This window comes from Dermacentor albipictus, chromosome 6, assembly GCF_038994185.2.
Source record: "Dermacentor albipictus isolate Rhodes 1998 colony chromosome 6, USDA_Dalb.pri_finalv2, whole genome shotgun sequence".
NCBI lineage: Eukaryota > Metazoa > Arthropoda > Arachnida > Ixodida > Ixodidae > Dermacentor > Dermacentor albipictus.
In genome coordinates this window covers 118,398,315-118,420,875 of record NC_091826.1, presented here as the reverse complement: position 1 = coordinate 118,420,875, position 22,561 = coordinate 118,398,315, and the positions used below count along the sequence as shown (strand labels likewise).

General features: G+C 45.0%; 1 protein-coding gene across 2 annotated transcripts in view; it reads right to left on the bottom strand.

The window, feature by feature from the left end:
- Positions 1–2,037: 2,037 nt before the first annotated feature.
- LOC135916276 (uncharacterized) overlaps positions 2,038–22,561 on the bottom strand; it is a 165,654-nt gene continuing 145,130 nt past the window's right edge. For both annotated transcript variants that reach the window (XM_070541280.1, XM_065449600.2), the window contains 5 exons: positions 18,838–18,935; positions 16,244–16,292; positions 14,569–14,675; positions 9,458–9,734; positions 2,038–5,003 (listed from right to left, as the gene is read on the bottom strand). In XM_070541280.1, coding sequence (XP_070397381.1) covers positions 4,701–5,003; positions 9,458–9,734; positions 14,569–14,675; positions 16,244–16,292; positions 18,838–18,935 — 834 coding nt within the window. In that variant the 3' untranslated portion in view covers positions 2,038–4,700. The remainder of the gene's footprint in view (positions 5,004–9,457; positions 9,735–14,568; positions 14,676–16,243; positions 16,293–18,837; positions 18,936–22,561) is intronic.

The window sequence follows — 22,561 nt, the reverse complement described above, 5'->3', positions numbered from 1 at the left end:
ATGTCCACAATGCTACGTCAGCCGTATTTGCAGCCCAGTTGCACCCTCTTTGAGCCAGTATCTTGACTCAAGGCAAGGCAAAGTTCCGAAAGAATTGTGGGGCCCCTTTGAAATTCTTCCTTAGCAATTAAGTCATCTCTCGGCATAAAAAACATTGCAACGTTTTTAGATGGGCAGTCGAACATTCTTGACTGTCACGGTGTGTGCCTTAGTTTAGCGTTGTGCTGGAGCTGCTTATACTCCGCAGACACTCCGTACACGCATCACATGCCTGGCACATTCTAGCCAGCGCCCTTCACACCGAGCAGCTGGATTCAAACCTTTGCACTTAAGCATTACGGAGGAAAGAAAAGTATGCTATCAAGGCGACCACATGACCACATGGGCTCTGTCAGCCCAAGTGATGAAACACTAGTTCCTCAACTCTGCAAACCCATTAATACTGCGCACATATGTCGTCACATTATGTTTAGTGATGAAGTGAACATAAACTGGTATGTGGTTGAGGAGACAACAAAGTACTAGATTGTGGAGATACTAGTCTCTTCCATCTTGGCTCAGCCATTCAAAAACCATTTTGTAATTGCATTCACCCTGCTCTTCCTTCCTATAACAATGTTTAAGCAGAAATGCTTGGTAAAGACTTGAGGGGTCTTTTAATCTACGATGTGTGCTCTGACTGATGCAACCATCTCACTGCTTCCCCTTCCTCTCCTCATTCGCACATACGAGTATTGGCATCATCCTCAGTACGTAACAATATATGCTGCACTGCAGCTGACGTTCTTGCTAAGGAATGCAGAACTTGGCTAACTGAGCTAGCTACAAGAGACCTGTGACACATATTTACATTGAAGACAAGGTGCACTGCACCTTTTCATTCTCTATCTTTTGTTTTTTTATTTTTTCACAGGTGAACCAAAGGGAAAGGTTCGCTAGGGCCCCTACCACCCAAGGAGTAGTGCATCGGGTTACGTCCCTCTCTCAGTGGCACCAGTATTGTGCACTATATACATAATTTCTATAGTACATTGGGGCATGCATCACCCCGATCACAGTGAGAGAGTGAAGTGCACAGTCGACAAGCTGCTGCACCGGAACCTATTTACATGGAGCATAAGAGGGACTAGAAATTAACCTCGCCACAAAGTGCAAGGGGCGACAGAGAAAAACAAGTGCCCGACAGTGCCACCGTGGTATCGCCACGTTAGCTCAGCATTTTTAAAGGTACAAAGGCAGGGGAGAGGTTCCTTACAGTACATTTCACAAGGGCCCACTCTGCGTATGCTCCACTCATCCACGAACACGGGCTTGTGCATAACCTGCATATGCACATGTTACAAGGTCCATTCTATTTGCCTGCACTTTCTGAAACAGTTCACGAGGTGCTGCACTTCACAGTTAGCTTCACCAGTTCAACAACATGGTGGCACCTCCATGTCGCCGTTCATTTCACTCTCTTGTGCAGGACGAGTTCACGACATTCCTTGCCCTCGTCAGAAAGGTAGTGCAGGATCTGTGCAGGAAGTGCACAGAGCCGGCTCTGCACAAACAAGAGCTGGCACTGACCTGGCAGGAACTAGTTCACGAAGTGCAGGGCTACTCGAATGGACCCAAAATAAAACAAACTGGCAGTAAAAATGTGTGCTTGTTCAGTGGTCTGCAACCACTAAAATGTCTAGTCACACGCTGCGCAGGGGCCCTGTCATTTTGCTCCCCTTAGCAGAAGCTCGGCCTTGTGGTGAAGCATAAGGAAAGTTCAGTGGTGATTTAGCGGTAAAAGTAAGAGAAATGCGTTTGCATTACGTCGTACCTTTTTAATGTCCTGTACCCCAGATTGCAAAGTGTTTGTCAGTACCTCACTCGACATACATTGTCCTGCCTTGTCGAGGAGTTAAGTGCTACTGATGGTAGCCCGGAGCATCTACTGTCAATTACTCTCTCTCTCTCTCTGTGCATGCGCGTGTGTGTGCACCACGTGACTGACTTCTAACGCTTCACACGTAGACACCTTTTTCCACTTCGACAGTCCTAATGCTAACACATTAAAAAAGGAGATGTGTTGCAGTAGATATAGAGGAGAGGCACATCTCTTGCTGGAAGGTGACAACTTGCTGGACACAACATATGCAGAGCAGGCCCTTCAGGAACGCACTGTAAATAATATTTTCCCAAGAGCACTGCAATGGAATGCAATATTGACAGACTCAGTTGTCCCCTTTAAGAGGAAGCTTTAGCTTGGGGGCTAAAGAAATTGAAATATAAGATTTGTCTTCTTCACATGCCCTAACAGATGCAGTTTACAGAGCTGTGATATCCGTTTTTGGTGCAGAGTTATTGGTCTGTAAACTACGGCCTTCTATGTTATTTTTATTTTTTTTTGCATACGATCTTTGCTGATCTTTTTTGAAATTCGACTTCCTACAGTCACTGCATCTAACTTTTGTTTGAAAATGCAGCAAATATCATACAAACCTATGCAGGAGTTGCTTCATAAAAGCATTTTCGAGTTTTATATGTACACCCGGCGACAAAATATTGCAGGGCATAAGATCTGAGGAAATGCTGAATATCTCCTCAACCTCACAACGTAGTCTGGCATTTGCATTTCAGGCCTCCACTAGAATATGCTGACAACATTGCCATATACAATTTTACTGGCTGCTGCCACAGCCTACTCGGGAATAGAATGTTTTTGGAGATCCCGTGGTCCCTAAACTGTTGACGCCAGGTGCACATTATGTGAAGAGGCGGCATTGGAGTTGGCCCAGAGCTAAAGCTCCTTCTTAAGCCTTTTGTCTTTGTGCTCTGTTTGAGGCAACACACTCATTTCCCAACCCAACTTCTCTGACTCCGTACAGCCATGAGCCATACGACAGAAAATGTCGAGCTTTAGAGCAACAATCTGTCATGACACACGGTTTTAAACTCGATGCGTGAACACTCATAATGTAGCTTGCTTGCTGACTGGTACTAACACCACGTGGAACTTTTCTGTTAGGCATAGATATTAAGCTGCTACGAACTGTTGAATGCGAACAGGGGGTGTTCCCAGTCAGGCCGTTTGTCCAGGCACACAGGTGCTACCAGAAGGAGGGCCTAACCTTCTGCTCAGTGCCTTCAGTGACTCACCTTAGCTCCACACTAGCTAGATGCAAAGTTGGCAAGCGCCTCCAATGGAGCCGTCCAAGAATGTCTAACCAGAAATTAAGGAACACAAAACTTGCGCACGTTAGTCAACTGCACAAACGATACCCTTCTGAATGACTTGCCTGCCATATTCAATTGTGATCCCTACAGAAGACCAACCAGATGTTGAAAGCCTCTGCCCTGTCCATGTGAGCTCGGTAAAGCATGAAGAGGGAGGGGGGGGGGGGGTATCTTTGTCTTTTTCTCCTTGCGCAGCTACCCGTGCCACGAGAGGCATCACAGTCAAATGGTGATTGCATGCTCATGAAGAGACTGCAATGAACGCTGGCAGTCATAAGCACATAGTTTCAATGTCATCAGAGCCGTCAGCTACTGACATGTCTGCATGACTGACATATTGCAGACAGACATGACAGATGTGTTGTTCCCGCGTAAGATAAAGCTCAGCATCCTCAGTGCACTTACTGAGACACTGTCTGAATGTCATTTCCTTTGCTGTACCACGGAAGCACAGCCAGTACCAACAAAGTACAGTGTGACTGTGGTCAAGGGTATTTACACAAGTCTCACAACCACAGCTCAAGATGCTTGGCTAATAGTTTGCAAGTTCAGGAAGCCACCTGACCAGGCCTTTTGACTTACTCAGCGTGCATCTCGTTTTCTTGGCGAAACAAAATGCCAACAAGAAAAGAATTTCTTTCTCTGCTTATGGGGCCCAAATCTGAAGGCATGCATGGTGCTACCAAACAAATGCCACCACAAAACCATCAGGTGTCACTTGTGGGCTTAGATTTTCAGTGAGTTTCATGCTCTTTGTTGGTCTATGACAGATACATCTGTATGCCACTGGTCACATAAACGGCTTTGGAAACCAGTTCTTTGGCGTAATTTGCATAACATGACAGAAAGCTTGGAATGCTAAGTGATCCACAGTTGTCAACAAGGGATGTGTCAGACTGAAGTCAACATTTCGACAAGGGGACTAGTCTTTGACGCGGCGACTATTTGATGCTAAGTGGATGCAAACTATTTCGATGCATTCCTTGGCTGACAGACCTTAGGTATTAACAAGGTTCATCAAAACAGAGTTACAACCTTTCCTGAAATTCAGCGGATAATGATTTCGACAACATAAAAAAAAAAATAGAGAGATTATGCACTGCTGACTTTCCGGAAAGTGCAATGCCAACTAGGATAGAAAAAAAATAAAGAATTAGGACAGAACATTGTGCAACATGATTGAAGTCGAACGTGTCAGCCCAACAAGTGATCATCGTGTCGGGGAGCCGAGCAGTAGTCCCTCCCGCTCTGCAGGGCAGCTGAGCAAATGTGCATCAAATACAATCTACCGGGACAGAACATTCTCGGCCAATACACTGTGTCTCAAAGGTCACGTGTTGGGCCGATACTGGAAGGGGAAAAGTGAGGGGAACGGCTCGCTAAGGTTTACATAATGCGTCCTCCTAGTTTAGTTTGTTCTCCCACGGCAACTAGCTCAGCTGAGAACCATCGTAAGGAGGTGCAACATCTTGTGAGACCATCACGCTCATTCACCAGTTGGCACGTATCTCGTTAACAACACACCGTGGACACGCAAACGGAATCACTCCCGGCATTGCGTAGCCGCGAGCAAGCAGCTTGGCCGTCAGCGGCAGAGGTCGCTGCAGCCGCCTCAGCAGGGAGTCCTCCAGCTCTGGCATGGCTGTCTCGTGGAACGCTGTGGCTGTTGTGTTGTGACCACAGGAAAAGACCAGGGCATTGCCGACCAATTTGTCTGTTGGGGAAGAGCTGGCCTTGGCAGCCTGTTCGGCCAGCAACGTTTGCGTCAGCCGTGCCACCTCGGAGGCTGAGAGCTGCGTGCAAGAACAAAAGGTCAAGAGGGGGGCACACTGCTGCTGTGAGGGTATGCGCTGCTATCCATGCACTGGATATTAAAGGCACACGAGAGAGACGCACTGAAACAGTTTAGATTGATAATGTATCCTTTAATAACTCTGTTTTCTTTTTATTCTGCAGTAATAGGTTGATTATTAGGATTATTCGAAGAGAAAATGATGGCCAAAGTTTCATTTCTGAACTTTGTCCCAAATCGCCATGGCCGGCACGTGAGTGTGCCATCACGAATTTCGAAGTATTTCTTCACTTTTTTTGGCCGCTGTGGTTCCAGTAATAGTTTTTGAAAACAACCAAGTTCAGTCTTTGGCTCTTCTAGAATACAATGTAGTTTGTTTTTACCGACAAAAATTTAACTAGGCGCGAGCAGACTGTGTCAAAATGCATAACATCACAGGGAGCCAGTGCAGGAATCTCAAGGTGGCACCTCTACCCGTCTTTTGTACTTCCGTGTTCCCTGGCTTACCAAGCATTGCCTCATGGCAAGAGAAACTTACGTGATACCGCAAAAAGGTAATTTACTAAAACAGCTTGGATCATTTTTGCTCTTTAGCGTCCCTTTAATATCGTCACGTTGCAGTGACGGTGAACAAGCAGTCGTTGCAAAAAACTGTAAATCACGAATCAAGCCTTTTATTGGGCAAACTTGTGCCCAGGAATACAACTAGCACAAAGACCAACAATAGCAGTGAGCATAGTCGTCAATAGCCAAAGTCTCATCGACAGGCCAAGTGAGTCAGCTATTTATACGAGCACCACAATACATTCCAGAATAATTGCTCACACTCGCATACATTAAAGAATTGTATTAATACACTATTACTAATACTAAATGTGGTATTAATATTCGAGGGAAGATATTTGTTGCATTATTTGTATGATTCGTTTCATTCTTCTTTACTACTGTATTGACTCACTCTTGTGATAGCCCTCGTTATGCACTTGCAGTATGTATAAATAGGTAAATAAATAAATATGCACACAAAGTACCATATTTTAGCATGTACAATGCACCCCTGCATGTAGCCTGTACTGCCAATGTAACAGCCAAAGCTCTTTAAAAACAGAAAAAGTTGCCCATATAAGCAGCACAAATATTTGCATGGAGAGACAGTTCAACACCGTAAAGACTTACATATAATATGGACCCACATATAATATGAGGCGAGATTTGAGGACAGTGAAAATCAAAAAGAAAGTTTCCTCCAACGTAGAAAACGAGTGAGGCAAACTTGGCGTAAACATTCATTTGCATCGGACTTCACACTTCAATTATAGTCTTCCGCGGTTTCACTGTCTTCGGGCAGTTTTTGTCCGAGAACTCATCCCAGAGAAGGTCCTCTTCTTTGCTGTCGAGTTTGCTGGAAGTGCCGCACTTCTTAAAAGCGCCACACACAAGGTCATCTGGCCACGTTATGTCGGCACTTAATGACGGTCTAACTCACGCCGTCTCAAGATGGTGCCATCTGTACGCTAGAGGACAATGAGGATGATCGTAGCCAGGCAGCAATAACAAAGCCAAAACACTGAACCCAATTTATGGCTGAAATTTTGGTTTGAATCCGCATATAGTACGAGGCTGAAATTTGGGATGCTAATAATTGGAAAAAAATATCTTATTATACGCGGGTTTTTACTGTATTTACACAAACAACCTCGCAGTGCTACAAGCACGCAAGCAAAGCTAAGGAAACAATTTCGTTTTAAATGTCCAGACGTTTTCTCTAGCTCTTGCTCTCTGCTGAAGGGTAATGCAACTTGATGACACTGTGTTTTAGCATTGCTGTGGAGCTGTACCACATATCTTGAGCATAATCTGTATCCCCATTTGCACCTACACAATTTGAATTTTTTGGCACAGGAAATAATCATAAAATTACAGTAAGAACAAGCCCACCTGTTTCCCAGGTACACTTCCATAGTCCCGTTATTACAAATGAGCGCACAAAAAAACATTTAACGGTGAAACCACCATGCAGTGCACCAGGAATCGCACCAACTGAGGTGAAGAAGCCTAGCATTCTGTTTCTTAGTTGACACAAACAAAAGCCCTGTTGAATGGGGCAACTAGCATGTCACTGCAAGCTCCTACTGCTCATGCATTTTCTGAAATGCCCTAAACCAGGCCAATGCTGCCACCAGACAAATGCAAAGTAACAGCCAATCTCTTAGGTCCTCATCATGGGCCAGAAGAGCTCCATAGCTCAGCACCAAAGATAATTCTGACAATGTAGACTATTCTACCATTCATGAAAACCTGGTTACCTCAGAGCTCAGAGATGTGTGCATTTTTCTCTTATCAAACATAATGGCTTCATCATCATTATCACAAGCCTATTTGTGTTCACTGCCTACTTTTGTTAGGCCACTGACTGCATTTCCTTTCCAGTGCTCCAAGTGACCAATGGTTATCTGCCCAACACACTACACTATCTGCCCAGACCCACTTTACCTCAGTCAAAGCAAAATCGTTTACGAAATACAGTAGAAAAGGCACATTTATACTAGCGTATGGATTAGGGTCCCCAGTCAAGGACTACAGCAGGACTCTTGGTACGTGTTACAATAGTGACTGTAAAAGCAGCATTAACAAAATAATCTTTTAGAAAGCAACAAGAAAGAATGCTGTTACACACACAACACAGTAAATCATCAAAGCTGAAAATTTGAACCTATAATCAGCACAGGTAATAGAAAAAATATGTAATAAAAACATATGAGAGTAAAAGCAAACAGTCATTGATATTATTTGGACAGGTTAATGGACAACCATCTCATATGAAGGAGGCTATAGACAACGACCTTGGCTAAAATAGCAGCAAGTCTGTCCTCTGATACAGAGTGCGATCTTCCCAGCTCTTCCTATATTATGCCTACCGCTTTTCGTACCATGGCTGGCTGTGAAGTCCTTAGCTTTCTTTAACATTTCTCTGCCGTTCTACAAGTCATGAGCCCATACATGAGTGACGGCAGAATAGAGGGATTATTACTTTTCATCAACATCGGTAAGCTGCCATGCCTGACTTAGGAGTTCCTCCCAAATTCAAACTCATCGTTAATGACACTTCAAAGTGCACTAGCTTGAGGAGCTTTCAACCCCCCTTTGTGTCACACTGAAACATCAGGCCAAACTTAATATCGTTGACCTCGCTCCCAGAATTTTTAGCAGTCGTCAACTTCAACCTAGCAGTTCGCAAAGTTGAGATCAACCACGTGCGGTCATAACCTCATGAGGTTTCCCGCCTTGGCGAACCGCGAACGCTCAGCTTTTGTGGACACGGCGGCATACCCGGGAAACAAAGCTTTTGCAGTGGCGGTTGTGGACGGCCGCGGATCCACAAGACATGCAGCTACGGTAATTGCAAGGAAGCTTGAACAGGCTGAACAGGTTGTGATTGCCGTTGCACTCACAAACAACAATCTTTCTCACATCTACAGTGACTCCATAGTGACTCCGCTGTCAGAGCTTTTCAAAAGGGCACGGTCTAAGCACAGGCTCTCAGAATTCTCACAAAGAAAGAGATTAGGAACCACGTCATATACCGGTTCCCGGCACACTTAGAACCAAAGATCAGCAACATCCCCAACCTTAACGAGGCAACGCACAAGGCTGCGTGCGCTTACAGACCGCACGGCTTCATCCGACCACTTGGAGAACAAGGACGCCCCCACTACATACAACGAAATCACTAAACACTACTACCGACGATGTAAAGAGTATAGCATGCCACACCGCACCCACACTCAAGCTCAAGCGGTTACTCTCAGAATGCTACAAACAGACACATACCCCACGCAAAACAGACTACACCACTACATGCCTGAGCTCTACGACAAGTCTTATTGCAACAATTGCAATACATCCCTTAGCCTCTATCATTTACTCTGGCCATGCTCGCAAGCTCACATTAAATCCGAACCGGACAAATACAAGTTTGAAGAAGCAATCTGGAGCGAAGAACTCGCTCCCCAACTCTGCGCCGTCCACCAGGTCCACGACGGCGCCAGGAAACTCAACCTCCCAGTTTCGTCGTGGGAGGCGCCCACTCCATGATAGCCCCGAAACTCTCGTGGCCTGCAGGACCTTGAATAAAGTTGAATTCCTTCCTTTCCCGCCTTTGGTTGCAATTGAGATGTGGCCATAGCTGCTCATGAAGGTGATGTTACAATGTCAATGATTGGCTGAATTGACAGCAACTGGTGTTACAAGAGATTTGTTTTTTTGTGCAATTGGTGATTTGTGTGATTTTTGTGATTTGTTTGTTTGCGTTTTTTCGACTCGGGGCTCCCTCCAGTTGATAGTCGGCATTCGTGTTGTCCACTTCTCTACTCTTGTGTCCTGTCTGCGTGCCTCACACCTCTTTTTTTGCATTATGAATCCTTACCAACTAGCTCAGCTTTCTGTCATTCTCACCCTGAGTGCTGCCTTGCGCCGGATGCCATGTCCGAGGCTCCGCACCAGCTGCTCCCAGAGGCGCTGTGGGGGCACAGCCGGCTCCCATCCGGCACTCTCGTCCACCAGACGGATCTGGGCGGCCAGGGCCGCTGTGCCCGACTTCTCGAGCAGCACTCCGATCAGCTCCCCGTGGGGATGGCCCGAGGTGACCCGCTCGCGCATGGCAGCTGCCAGCGACAAGCACAGCCCGGTCGACAGGCGCGACACGAACTGGGACACCACCTCTCGTTCATTGCTGCAGCGCAAAGAGTCAAAAACAAAATGCCGAAAGTAGCACTCATTGACATGCCATCAATGTGCCCGAGGTGAGGGCTTGTATGTTTGTACGTTTGGAATTTATTGGAACAAGGGCAATGAGGAGACGGTTAGGTCAGCCGGACTGCTTCCATTTATTCGTGGGTTCCGGGGCAGCGCAATGGCTCTGAGGAGACGAAGACAATGCCAGGGTCAGAGCTGCACCAGTCCTGAGCAGGCCTAGTTCTTTAGGGGCATGTCTTGCACACTCTTGTAGTTGATAATGACAAGGCTACCACAGCACCTTCAGCCCAAGCACGGTGGAATAATAGACAGGTGTGCCAACAAAAGCATCTTGAGCAGGTTAACTGCGCCTTTGTGCACTCTTCCTTTCTTTGCCGCCAGGAGTGCTAGTGTTGGAGCCATAATTTTCTGCTGTCTACTAATGGCATGAGGCACTGTGCTCGCATATTTCACTGCAAACACCTTTATAATAGAGAAAGTTACTCCTTCTGCGGCACTGCTGTGCCGCATTTTATACATAGCAGGCAATGCTGTGGAATCTTCATTCTTTTTTTTTTCTTATGCCTCACAGCAAGTCCACCAAATTAAAAAAAAAAGCTGTGTGGTCATAGAAGTCTCACTCCGCACGTTTGTTCTAATCTGCGATGTTTTCTAAGGAATAATGTAATTTGGTCCCTGGCCTTGTATGCAGAGCAAGGATGAGCTGTTAATCTTTTATTCCTCCAGTGCATTTCGGCAGATCTATACAGTCTAATAATATGACCAAACATACCCGATGGACAGCCAACATGTTCTCTGGCTTTCACTATTCCTTCAGCATTGCAAAATACTACCAAAAAAATTGAGAAAAATGAAAAAGAGAAAGGAAAGAAGAAAGAAAAAAACACATGTGCGGTGTCTCAATAACACTGTGAAGTGCAATTCGAACAGCAAATTTGCCAGCATCACCATAATTCACTAGAAAACTTCCTCTCCATGCTTTGTCCTATATACAACACTGAAGACATGTCTGAAAGCTTTGAAAACTCGGCCTATACTGTCAAGAGTGGCAACAAAAACAAAAGCAGTATTAAATTGTGGCTCGCCAGTAATGACTAAAACGGAAAAAGTAACAATTTCAGATTCAAGACAAACAGAACTTTTTAGTTTGGTTATCTGAACACAATATTTCCATTTTATCGTGACTTTTACCCATTTTATGCTTTTGCGCTGAGAAATGATGCCTCATGACCTGCTGCGCACCCCCAGCGAGAATGGTGGAAACTCTGAACAGGAAAGAGAAGCATTACCGGGCGTTGTAGAGCCCACTATCCATTCTTCCGTGGGTCGAAGTAAGCCGAAAAAAGGGCTTCTGCTGTTATCTACAGCTTTTCTTCTCTTTTCAATTTAAGCTGGTTCAAACCTAATCTAGATAATAGACTCAGTTTACAAAACTGAATACCTTGTCATAGCAGACAAAAAGCTTTTCATTAAGTAATAACACTGCACAAATAAAGGAATGACATGTACATAAGAAGCCTAAAAGTGTTTTCATTTTCTTTTTATAGTGTTTAGAGTCTACATGAGGTTTGCATGTGAATTACGTCAGTGCAACAAGTACACATAGGTGGGTCTTCCTATACTACAACACGGCCATGTGTTAGCAGTGGGTACCCAATGCTTAGTATGCACAGTGTTACATTAACGCATTCCTGGTGATGACAGATATTCTGGCTACCTAATACAGATAGAGTAAGGCTCCTCAATTAACTACATCAATCTATACTGCCCATGGCAATACCAGAAAAATACCTGCCATGCCGCTACAGTAGACTTCCATTAATATGACTCCGGTTGATTAAATTTTTCAGTTATTTTGATCCCAACCGAAGGTCACAGCCAGCACTTATGCATTTCTAGGCCCGAACTTTCATCATTGCGATCCTAAAATTGGCATTCGCCAAATAATTCAAACTTGATCAGTCAGCATGCATGCGCATGACTCCTATGGTGATCCCAATAGCGACCCCTTCAGTGGCAGCATGTCTTGGCAGAGCTTAAGGTACAGTGAATGCATTGAACACAGGTGAAAAATCTCCAGTTGAAAAAGTCTATTGTTGCCCTGCCCTAGGAAGATTTTTAAGCAATAACACTATGTAGCCCACAATGGCTGATTACAATATTTACCTGACTATAATGCCTGCCTTTTTTTTTCTTTTTCAAAGAAAAATGAAATCGGATATAAAACCATATCGTGTTTGCAACGTTTATATGTTTTACCGCACATCACGTCTGTGCTGTGGCAAAGCTGACTTTAAAAAGTCATGCAGGAAAGCTGCCTTCAGAAAACCGACCGCTCGTTGGACCCTTGCCAATTTTTCTTGCTGAAAAATTGGGTCACATTAAGTTTTTAATTTGTATAGGAACTTTAATGACATTTCGACGTTAGTTTTCTATTTTGTACAAACAAAAACCGGGCCTTCTTTCGATATGAGGGTGTGCTAGGATCAGGCAAATACTGCCAAATGAATCAGCAGTGTGTTTTGCCGTTTTTCTGTGTCTGTTTTAATACAACCCATCAAATAATTTGATCAATTTGGTCGGTCTTGTCAGGGTCGAATTATTTAAAGTCAACTCTATCAGGAGGCTGTTCAAAATGCTTAACACTAGGCAGCCATGGTGGCAAACCTTACAGCTGCCTGCACTTGTAACCAATGTACCATGATTCAGATAACGCCACCATCACGCCACCGTCGTAGTCACGATGGTGGCGTCACGACGACGGCAGGATGAGTGTCGGATGACAAAGCTAGAAAGATGACTACAGAACGACCATGATGGCATCACGACCATGAGATACCTAATGGCTCAAAGTAGTATTAGACAACTTGGGCCACTGGGTTGCCATAGAAGGTGTGACGACGATGGCATGACGAGAGCCAGATCACGAAGTTGGAATGATGACAACTGAATGCCCACGATGGCCTCATGACAGCGGTTCGAAATGAATGTATGACGAATGTATAACGATGACAGTGTGATGATAACAGCATGACAAGTGTTGAGTGAACATGTTGGATGACAAAGCTTGACCGATGACGATGGAACGACCATGACAGCATCATGACCATGAGCCCATACCTAGTGGCCCAAGCAGGTAGACAACTTGAGCTACATACATACGTACGTCCATACATACATACATACATGCACACACACACACACACAAACACACACACACACATACATACATAGGCTCAATATGGCTGAAGTAGGCAAAAAATGCTATTCGCACTAAAAGACAAAAAAGCCATGCCTCTCCACCACCGAGAGTACCACCTACACAAATGCAGATGACTTGGAGTAGAATCATCAATGAATAAAGTTTTTGTATTCTTCTTCTCAAAGGCAGATTGCTTGCACACACCTGTGAACATTTACTTCAACTGAAACCACATGAAACAGTGTAATACTTACTGTGCACAATGTTGCGCCAGCTATTGTGTCATTGCCTTGCATTACGGGCAGAACTGCAACTTTGTTTTATTACACTTATATGAATGCGATATTCGTTTTAACATGGAAAATGCTTCTCATCCAAGCAAGAAGAAAGGAGGTTAACAGAGGGGCCCGATTTTTATTAGACATATCATAAGAAGCCAACAAACACTGGCACCAAGGACAACATAGAGGAAATTACTCATGCTTAATAAATAAATAAAGAAACGATAAACTAATGGAAATGAAAGTGGATGAAAAAACAGCTTGCCACAGGTGGGGAACGATCCCACAACCTTCACACTTCACGTGCGATGCTCTACCAATTGACCTACTGCGACACTGTTTCCCCATCCACTTTCTTGGGTCTTTGGTTGTGGGATCATTCCCCACCTGCAGCAATCTGTTTTTCATCCACTTTCACTTCCATTAGTTTATCGTTTTTTTTTATTTCATTTATTAAGCACAATTAATTTCCCCTATGTTGTCCTTAGTGTCAGTGTTTGTTGGCTTCTTATGGTATCTCCTCGAAACAGTGACACAAACCCATTTCAGGTAATCGGTGCAGAAACAGCACAACCCACAGGAAGGCAAAAAGTAAGAAGGGGAACAAAGGGTTTTGACTTTGATTTGTTATGAACATACGAAGTCAGCAGACAATGAAGCAAAAGAAAGCATAGGGGAAATAAACCACTATGTTCAATTGAAGTTTAAGAAACACAAAGAAAAGGTAAATGAAAAGGGACGAAAAAGAAATCAAGAAATTGGTGCAGGTCAAACCAATGTGCATGGTATACGCAGTGCTGAGCCTCTATTAGGTTACCCCAATGGCCATCTTATGGCCCACTTTCTTGGGTATTTGGGTTTATGTCATAGACCCAGCCCTGGGGGTAATAGTCAGAGATACCCAAGACCATGGCATGTGAATGTGATAAAGCACTGTACATGCAATATGAAAGATGAAGGTCCAGCTCCCAATGGTGGCAAATTTGTCTTTTCAATCATTTTCATTTACCTTTTTCTTATTTTAGCTGCATTAAAACTTTTTAAAAATAACAGTTTTCACTATGTTTTCGTGGGCTTCATAAGTCTGTTGGCTTCACATGGTTGTAACTAGCAAAAAACATCTAGCCCCTCAGATCCCCTTCTCACTTGTTGCATTGCGAGGGTCTTGAGTTTCGCAGCCTTGAGGCCATGGAAAATGACAAAAAAAAATGTAGACAAAGAGCTGTGAAATAAAATCATAATCTGGTGCTAACCACCGAGACTGCGGGAGCGATGCCAAATGTGGCAGTCGTACATCGACACACTGACTTAGCAAGCCAGGCTCTCACCTGAACAGGACCAGGCCAAGTGAGTAGCCAATGTCTGGAAGGTGGGACTGGAACAGTTTCTCCAGAGGTTTCACAGGAAGCTCTTCCTCTTGCCAAAAGCTCACCATCTGAAACAACAAGAGAAGGAGCGAAGCAGTGTTGCTGATTTCAATCTGAACACCGATCTACGTAGGCTCCTCAGACTGAACCCTCCAGGTCTGCCTCCCACTCCTAAAAACGTTTGCACCCTTTGGGGCTTCTCTTGTCACACAACAATAATCGTCACCTATCTTGCCCACATGTCCTTTCTTTAACACTGCATTCACGGTACTTCCAGGTCACAAACGGCATGCGCATTATCAGCGTGACACAGTAGTCCCGACAGGAAAGTAGCGAATGCAGAGTTTTAAAGAAAGAAAACACACGCAAGGCAGACGACGATTACTGTTGTGCGACACGATAAACCCCAAAGGGTGCAAACTTCTTTTAAGAGTGCACCACAGGCCTGGATATTATGGGCCTGACTACAGTTTGAGTACATGACATCCTATGCCACCAAAGGACATTGCAGCATCAGTTGTGCTATTGTGAACAGCTACACGAAGAACCCTGGTTGCTGGGGTGGAGGATAGCATCTTTAGACTAACAGACAAATGTAAAACTTGGACACCAGAGAGGAGAAGAGACAAATATAGCACTGTATAGCATGTTTTCCGTTAAGTGTTGCCCTGGGCACACATATGTTGTGGGATACATGTGCACTTTGTTAACAATGATTTGCCTTTAGAATCTACATCCAGTATGCAAGCAGCAGCAAACTTGGAAGAGCAGGGACTAAGCAACACATTGTTTTTAGGTGACAGTGACATTTTCGAGTAAACTGCTGTTCCAAATTCACCTGCGTCAAACACTCATCTGAATAAATTCGTTCAGAGCAAGTACCTTCTGATATATGACATCTTGTCCTGCCACAAGGTGGGCAGGTACAAAGACAATTTTTTCTTTGCATGCACTTTTTGGAAATTTTCAACAGCCCCATTTATTAACATGCTTAAATATTCTTTGCAAATAGAATTATATTTTGTAAAGCTTGCTGCAAGATTCATAAAATCATAGAACTGGTCCAACTTATAGTGAACTTTACACAAAAATTCAGAATAGTTGTCAGGTACCCACAATGGTTCTTTGTCAAAGGGAATCTTTGGTTCAAAGGAGACTCTTTTCGTCAAATTGCATTCACGTTAGAGAGCGTTATAACATTCTCTCATCTTGAAAGAAATATGTCATGTCATGCTGTTATGTGCTTGTGATAGCATGTCACAGCAAGACCTCTTTAAATATAATTGCACAAGAGATGAAAGATGGCTGGCGAAATTATATCTAACTCTCACAGAACTAAACTCTGCAGTTTTATGTGTAAAATCCATGATTTGATTATGAGGCATTCTGTAGTGGGGGACTCTGGATTAATTTTGACCACCAGGAGATTTTTAACGGGCCCCCAGTGCATGAGACACGAGCGGTTTTGCCTTTCGTCCCCATTGAAATGTGGCCACCGTGCCCAGAGATCGATCCCGTGACCTTGTGTTTAGCAGCGCAACAACATACCTGCTAAGCAACTGCGGCAAGTTCTAATTCTCACAGCTTGCTACTTTGTAACATGGCAGAAGTTTAAGCATCAAAACAGTTTACTTACGTTTTCGAAAAATCCAAAGTTGGCTTCACTGTTCTCCTTGTCAATGAGCCTGCAAAAGTAAATTAATTAGCATAAGTCCAACGAATGAACCAGAGAGAGAGAGTGAGTGAGTGAATAAGTCAGCAAGTGGATGTGAGGGGATGAGCAAACAAGTAATTGAGGAAATGGGTCAGTGACTGATAATTTGCTAACACGATTAGCACTCTTCGGATGCGTCACACACTTTAAGGAATCTATCTTGTCTATGTCCGTTCATCCGTCCGTCCTCAGCACAGCAGCCTATTGCTCTGCCCATGGTCTACCCATGGACTACCTAGTGACTCAAGTTGGTAGGAAAATGGTTTAGAGAGAGAGAGACGGACGGACAGCCGGATGGACGGATGGACGGACCGTCCGTCCGTCTGTCTGTCTATGCCTGTCTCTAAACCATTTTCCTACCAACTTGAGCCACTAGGTAGTCTATGGGTAGACCATGGGCAGAGCAATAGGCTGCTGTGCTGAGGAAACCACGTTAGGTGGTGCGGCGTCTCCAGAGGGATGCACGATAAAGGAGCCCGGCTGCAGCACATGCCTCATATGTGATGCATCTCTGTAGTTGCAATACAGTGTGTAGCTACATTGCTTCAACATGAATCCCATTAACATCGACATTTATCATGAGATGAGTTCTGGCGGAATTTTTATCCACTAATTGACTGGTTTATAGATTTATATGTCTTGAAGCAACAATGAGGCTAGGAGAGGTGCCCTAGTACAAGGCTTCTGAATAATTCTTTACCGTCTAGGGTTGTTTACTGTGCACTTAAATATAAGCCCATGAATGTTTGTGCATTCTGCCCTTATCTAACTGCAGCCACCGTGGCTAGGCATCAAACCTGCAACCTTGTGCTGAGCTGTGGGATGCCACAGCCACATGCAGGTACCAGGTTCACAGTGTGTACAGGTAGGTCACTCGTACAATGCAGTTCCAGTATGCCAGAAAGAACGCATTCAATGCTTTCATTTTGCTGCTCACGATCTCCACACAGCAGACATGTTCTGCAGGTCATGCCATATTTTTGAGCACAGTCAGTGTCAAGCTGAGTTGTTACAGCACATGTCCCAAGGTAGTCCCAACAAGCTAAGCACATCATAGTGCCATCTAGCTACACTTCTTTCTACTATATAGGGTACTTTCAGCAAAATACTTGGAGGGAATTCTGGCCCTGCTATTGCTCAGCTGCCATGGCAACAATGGTTAGCATATGGATTTGTCTGATCTTCACACTTGTGGCTTCAGATGCTCTTGTGGCGTTATTTACTACATTTTATCTTTCTAAGCTTCTAAGCAGACATATCTTTCTAAACACTGCGGTGACGCTCGACTCTCACGCCTTCCCTGGTGCTGTTTTCCCTGCAAGGCTCTCGCATCTACTGTAATCTGGCTTCTCCGCGTAGCTAATCACCGGCAGCGGTCTGTGTAGTTGCAGAATAGTAGGAGAGATGGCGTTGAGTGCTGTGCTGCTAACACCACCTAAGAGCGGGATTACTCGAGCACAAAATGGGGTAGCCTATGTCTGTTTGGCTTGGGATTGGCAGAGTGCGTGGACTTGTCACACACCTGTTGGTATGGGGTGCAGGACCATCTCGCGAGGCTCCTGAGTGGGGCACCGGGGTGGATGAACTCAGATTGTTCAGATGTGCCACCATTTGCGTGACTGTACACGCAAACGATTAAGCACTGGTGTCCAGCATGGGGCAAACATATTCGCTCGACATCCTGTTGCGGTGAGCCAGATTTTTTCCATTCGTCTACGTTCATCAGCATGTTCTATTCTTAGTAATTTGGCTGGCTAGATCAGTGTATAAAAGGCGCAATAAATGCGCTTGCAATTGTTTGCCCTGCTATGCTGTTATTCCTTTGTCCGAAGAGCACGTGTGAGATCCCACAACACACAAAGGCAATGAGTCTCTGTGCGCAAGCATAATCAATCCATTAAGTGCAATGCGAAGGTTTTTTATTTCATACAGTTAACTACAAGCTACCTATTTAAATGGGACAGGAGCTCCTGCTATGCGCCTTTTGAAGTATAGGCAATGATACAGTCCAACATTTATTCTATTTCGTCCCTAACAAAAGACCTAGTCTCGGTAGAAATGACACTTTCGATATCTCGGAGCAACAACCTATCAATCAGCTTGACTAAATAATGGCCTTTAGTGTTCACTTAAACACCACGGTGCAAACTTCCAATTAACATCTGTAGACCAAGTCTCACAAGAATGAGCAACACTGAACACCGCCACACATGGGACAAATGTATTAGCTGCTTGTAGCTTGAGTCAGTGCCACCAACTCATGCAATGCCTAGTCAATTAACTAAATCGGTGATTTGGTCTGTCATGCAGACCATGCTAAACATATCACAAATTATGTTTGCGGAACTAGTGAACAAACAAATTACTAACATAATGATGCAAACACCGGCGAAGAAGTGGACGGTACAAATGCTGGACTTGCAATCAACTTAACGGAACCAAACAGCTCTATGCTATTTTTGAGAAAAGCTAGTAGCATCTGACAACTGAAGGCTTTTGCGAGGACAATCTCTCACCCCAAGTAGTAGGTGACGGCCTCCACCGCATTTGTTGTCAGGAACTCACGGGTCAACCTAGGGTCAAACATGAGAGCCTGGAGCTGGTACTGCAAGGCCTGCAAACAGCAAAATCACATCATCCACAGACCACAAGTTAGCACCTGGGGCATATATTGTTCATGGAATGAGGAACGCTCAAAGAAGTTTCAGAAATATTTTCAAAGAAGCAATAATTTTGGCTCGCAACACCTGGCTTAACAGTTCCCCTCATTACTAGAAACCAGCCATTTGAAAACAAGCTACTTTCTTGGCAGCACCTGCTTTGAGAAATAGGCTAGCTCAACACAATAGAACAGATATAGATCGCATTCCATTAAAACTAGTTTAGTGTTACATGCCAGTATTTGTATTTTAAGATCACAAACATGTACTATCAGCGTCAAATGAAACTTGAACAGCGGAGCGCGTGGCCCAAGCATAAGTGAAGATATAGTGCGCGCCGTCCAGTCATCACCATTGATAGGCACACACATCCGGTTTGGCTGCACTGCGCGATTCCCCTCTAGTGAGATCATTTTGCTTCTGTTCTGGTTCTTACATTTGAAAGGGAGAAAACAAAAAATAAAAATGAAGCTAAAATATTCCAGTTTATGGCGAGTCTTGTTGCACAGATCGCTGAAACCACAAGTGCTGTTGGCGCGAACAGCGGTGCACGTGGTGTAGTTTGCACCGTCATCGCCCGCACCGTGCGGGCGATGCTTATCAGAATAGGGTTGGCGACGAAAGCTTTGAATGGTGATGTGCAACAAACTGCAAGGTTTGCTGGTACCTGAAGAGGAATGAGTGCGTGCCGGCCTTTTCACACAAGACGGGCAAGCAAATAGTATGGGGAAGTTGCCGTGGTATGCGCTACTGTTTTCGATTGTGTGTGCCTTGTGCCTTTTCTTGTTTACATATGGGATTTAGAGGCCAGGAAACGTATCATACCATCGCAATTTGGCGACGCAATGAACGCTTGTGCTGGAAGATCGTGTTTTCCGGGAACATATCAACCGGTAAAAAAAAAAGTGTAACTGTATTGGGTCATTTTTTGTGTTCTGGATTACGAACGTTGGCATCGGGAAATCCTACGAAACGGGATCGTATTAACAAAGTTCTACTGTATAAACCCGCGCCCCCCCTCACACAGAAATCTCTAGACTTCAGCTATTCTTCTGGCTCCAAACTTATCTGCAGTGTGCAGATGTGGGTTTGCATGACGCTTACCCTGCAAGAAAGGGCACGATGCTCCTCCACTACGCAACGCACAAAGGCACTATGGCAGTGTTTGTCGACTCTCTGACACGACGCAGAGAACACTCGGAAATCAGAATGGGTTTGTCGATACACTACAGTACGACAGTCATGGCACTTACAGGCAAAAACTCAATGCAAGACAAATCCAGTGCCCCGCTAAGCTAGGACTAAGTGGGTAGTGGTCCACTAAGTGAGAGAACGAGAAGTCACGGGAACAGAAGTCCCACGTAACTGACTCATTGCAGGCCTGTGAACAACTGCCACGGCAATGAAGTATGGACAGGGCACTCGGTGGCCACCACTCGGGAGGCCGATCAGGGTGACGTGTACTCACACAGTGACTTGATGGCGGGAGGGAGAACTACGGTTTGTGCAGGAAATTAGCTCCACTGCACCAGCCGTGTCTGCCATGTTGTCACATGGGCAGCACTTCCCGGAGATCGAGCAAAGCACCATGTGCAAGCTGGGGGATGAGGCGCTGGAAGGGTCCTTGATCCCCACAAGCAACAGCAGTAGGCTATTGCACAGTACATTGACAACTTCTCGGTAAAAACTTATTTGCTTTGTCTTGAGTAGTGACCTCCGGCAGCGCCTCCTCAAGGCAATTCAATGTGCCTGTTGAAAAATTCATCTGCTAAATTTAGCAGAAGTTTGTGAAACTTTCTGCATCAGCATGCTGCCTACTGATTGGCACTGAAGAGTATAAAAAAGACCTCAGTAGAAGCCCTAGTGTCTTTCCCAGCCACAGTTGCCTTCTCCACATTACTGCTCGTGTCTGTGCCGGTGTCTGGATGCTTAGGTATAACCCCCCAGCCAGCTAGATGCACGTCCCGGCACCACACAGAGTACACAATGTCATCCTCGTCCACTACGGTATTGCCAGTAGTGATCTCTGAGATATGTAAGCAGAAACAATCACTCTCAGAGCCTGTGCGGTATGCAATACCTTGCACAAATTACCAAACACTAAAGCTGCGCAACAGCACTGTGGTTAGTGCATCCAGCTCCCAACTGCACATTGTTGCATGAACATGAGTTTAAATTAGAGATGTAAAACTTCTTGAAACTTTGAAGGGGGTAAAAAAAACTGGTATCTTTCAAGTTTCTTCCAGAAAAATATTAAAAATTGAAAAAGAAAGGTCAATTGCACACAGAGCTATGAAAAACCCGACATAATTATTTCTCTAACACTCAAAAAAGAATATAAATTGTTACATTACTGCATCACAAAAGTTCCAGCAGAGTTTCCAGGTTTAAAATCTAGGCACTATTTCATGTCAAGGCATTAATTTCACATCAAAGCATCAAGACCTTCATTTGTATCAATCAGTGCCCGATTCATTCCCACTTGACACTGTGGGGATGCGCGACCCTCGCACCTCCCCTGATGTTTTTCCCGCATAGCGCGTCTCCTGTAGTGCGGCTTCGCCGCACATGCAGCGGTCGGAATGGTACAGGCGCAGTGCGAGAGATGGCGCTAGTGTTGCGCTGCTGCGGGGTTACTTGGGTGCAGGAGAGACAAGGCGCTCTCTCTTGGGTTCGAGACAGCCAGCGGGACGGACGTGCCGTGCTGCACGTGCAGCGACCCTTTTTCCCGGCGGGTCGGCAAACAGCGCGGACATTCCGCGCGCGCGGCGACCGATGCTTCTGCGAGACCGCCTCGCGTGGCCGCCTTCGAACGCGCCACGATTCGCGTGACTATACACGCGAACGACCAGGCGTTGGGATCCAGCATGGAGCGAACATATTCGCTCGCGAGGATGCGGTGAGTCGGACTTCTAGATTTGTCGCGCGCCCATCGGCATGTTTTGTGGATAGCAACTCGGCTAGCAGGCATTGATCTATGAAAGGTGCAATAAATGCCCTTGTGATTGTTTGCACTATTGTGTTGTCGTTCCTTTGTCCCAAGAGTACGGTGTGAGAATCCCACATCAGACCCCACAACACATAAACGCTTCGCTGTGCTGCGGACAAAGCTTTACGGGCATTGAGCTAAGAGTGCACGTATTATGCAAAAAAGAAGTGAGGCGTGCAGACAGGACACAAGAGTAGAGAAGTGAACAACACGAACACCAGCATTCGTGTTGTCCATTTCTCTACTCTTGTGTCCTGTCTGCACGCCTCACTTCTTTTTTGCATAATGAATCCTTGCTAACTAGCTCAGCTTTCTGTCATTCTAAGAGTGCATGTATACAAGTTTTTGACTGCGATCCCCTGGGAGCCTGTTGTTTAGCTTGGTGAGCAAATTTTCAAACTTGGACCAGTTTCTTTCACATGCCACAGAATAAGGGGGAATCTGCAGTACGAGACAGGTGAGAGGGCTTTAAGGTTGGTTGGAGCAAAGCCCTTGCCACTGCATGGATGGATCCAGGTGCTTCGCAGACTCCCTAACTCCTTCTTTTGACCAAGCTTTTAGGTACGTCGAAAGGAGACACATCACAACAGA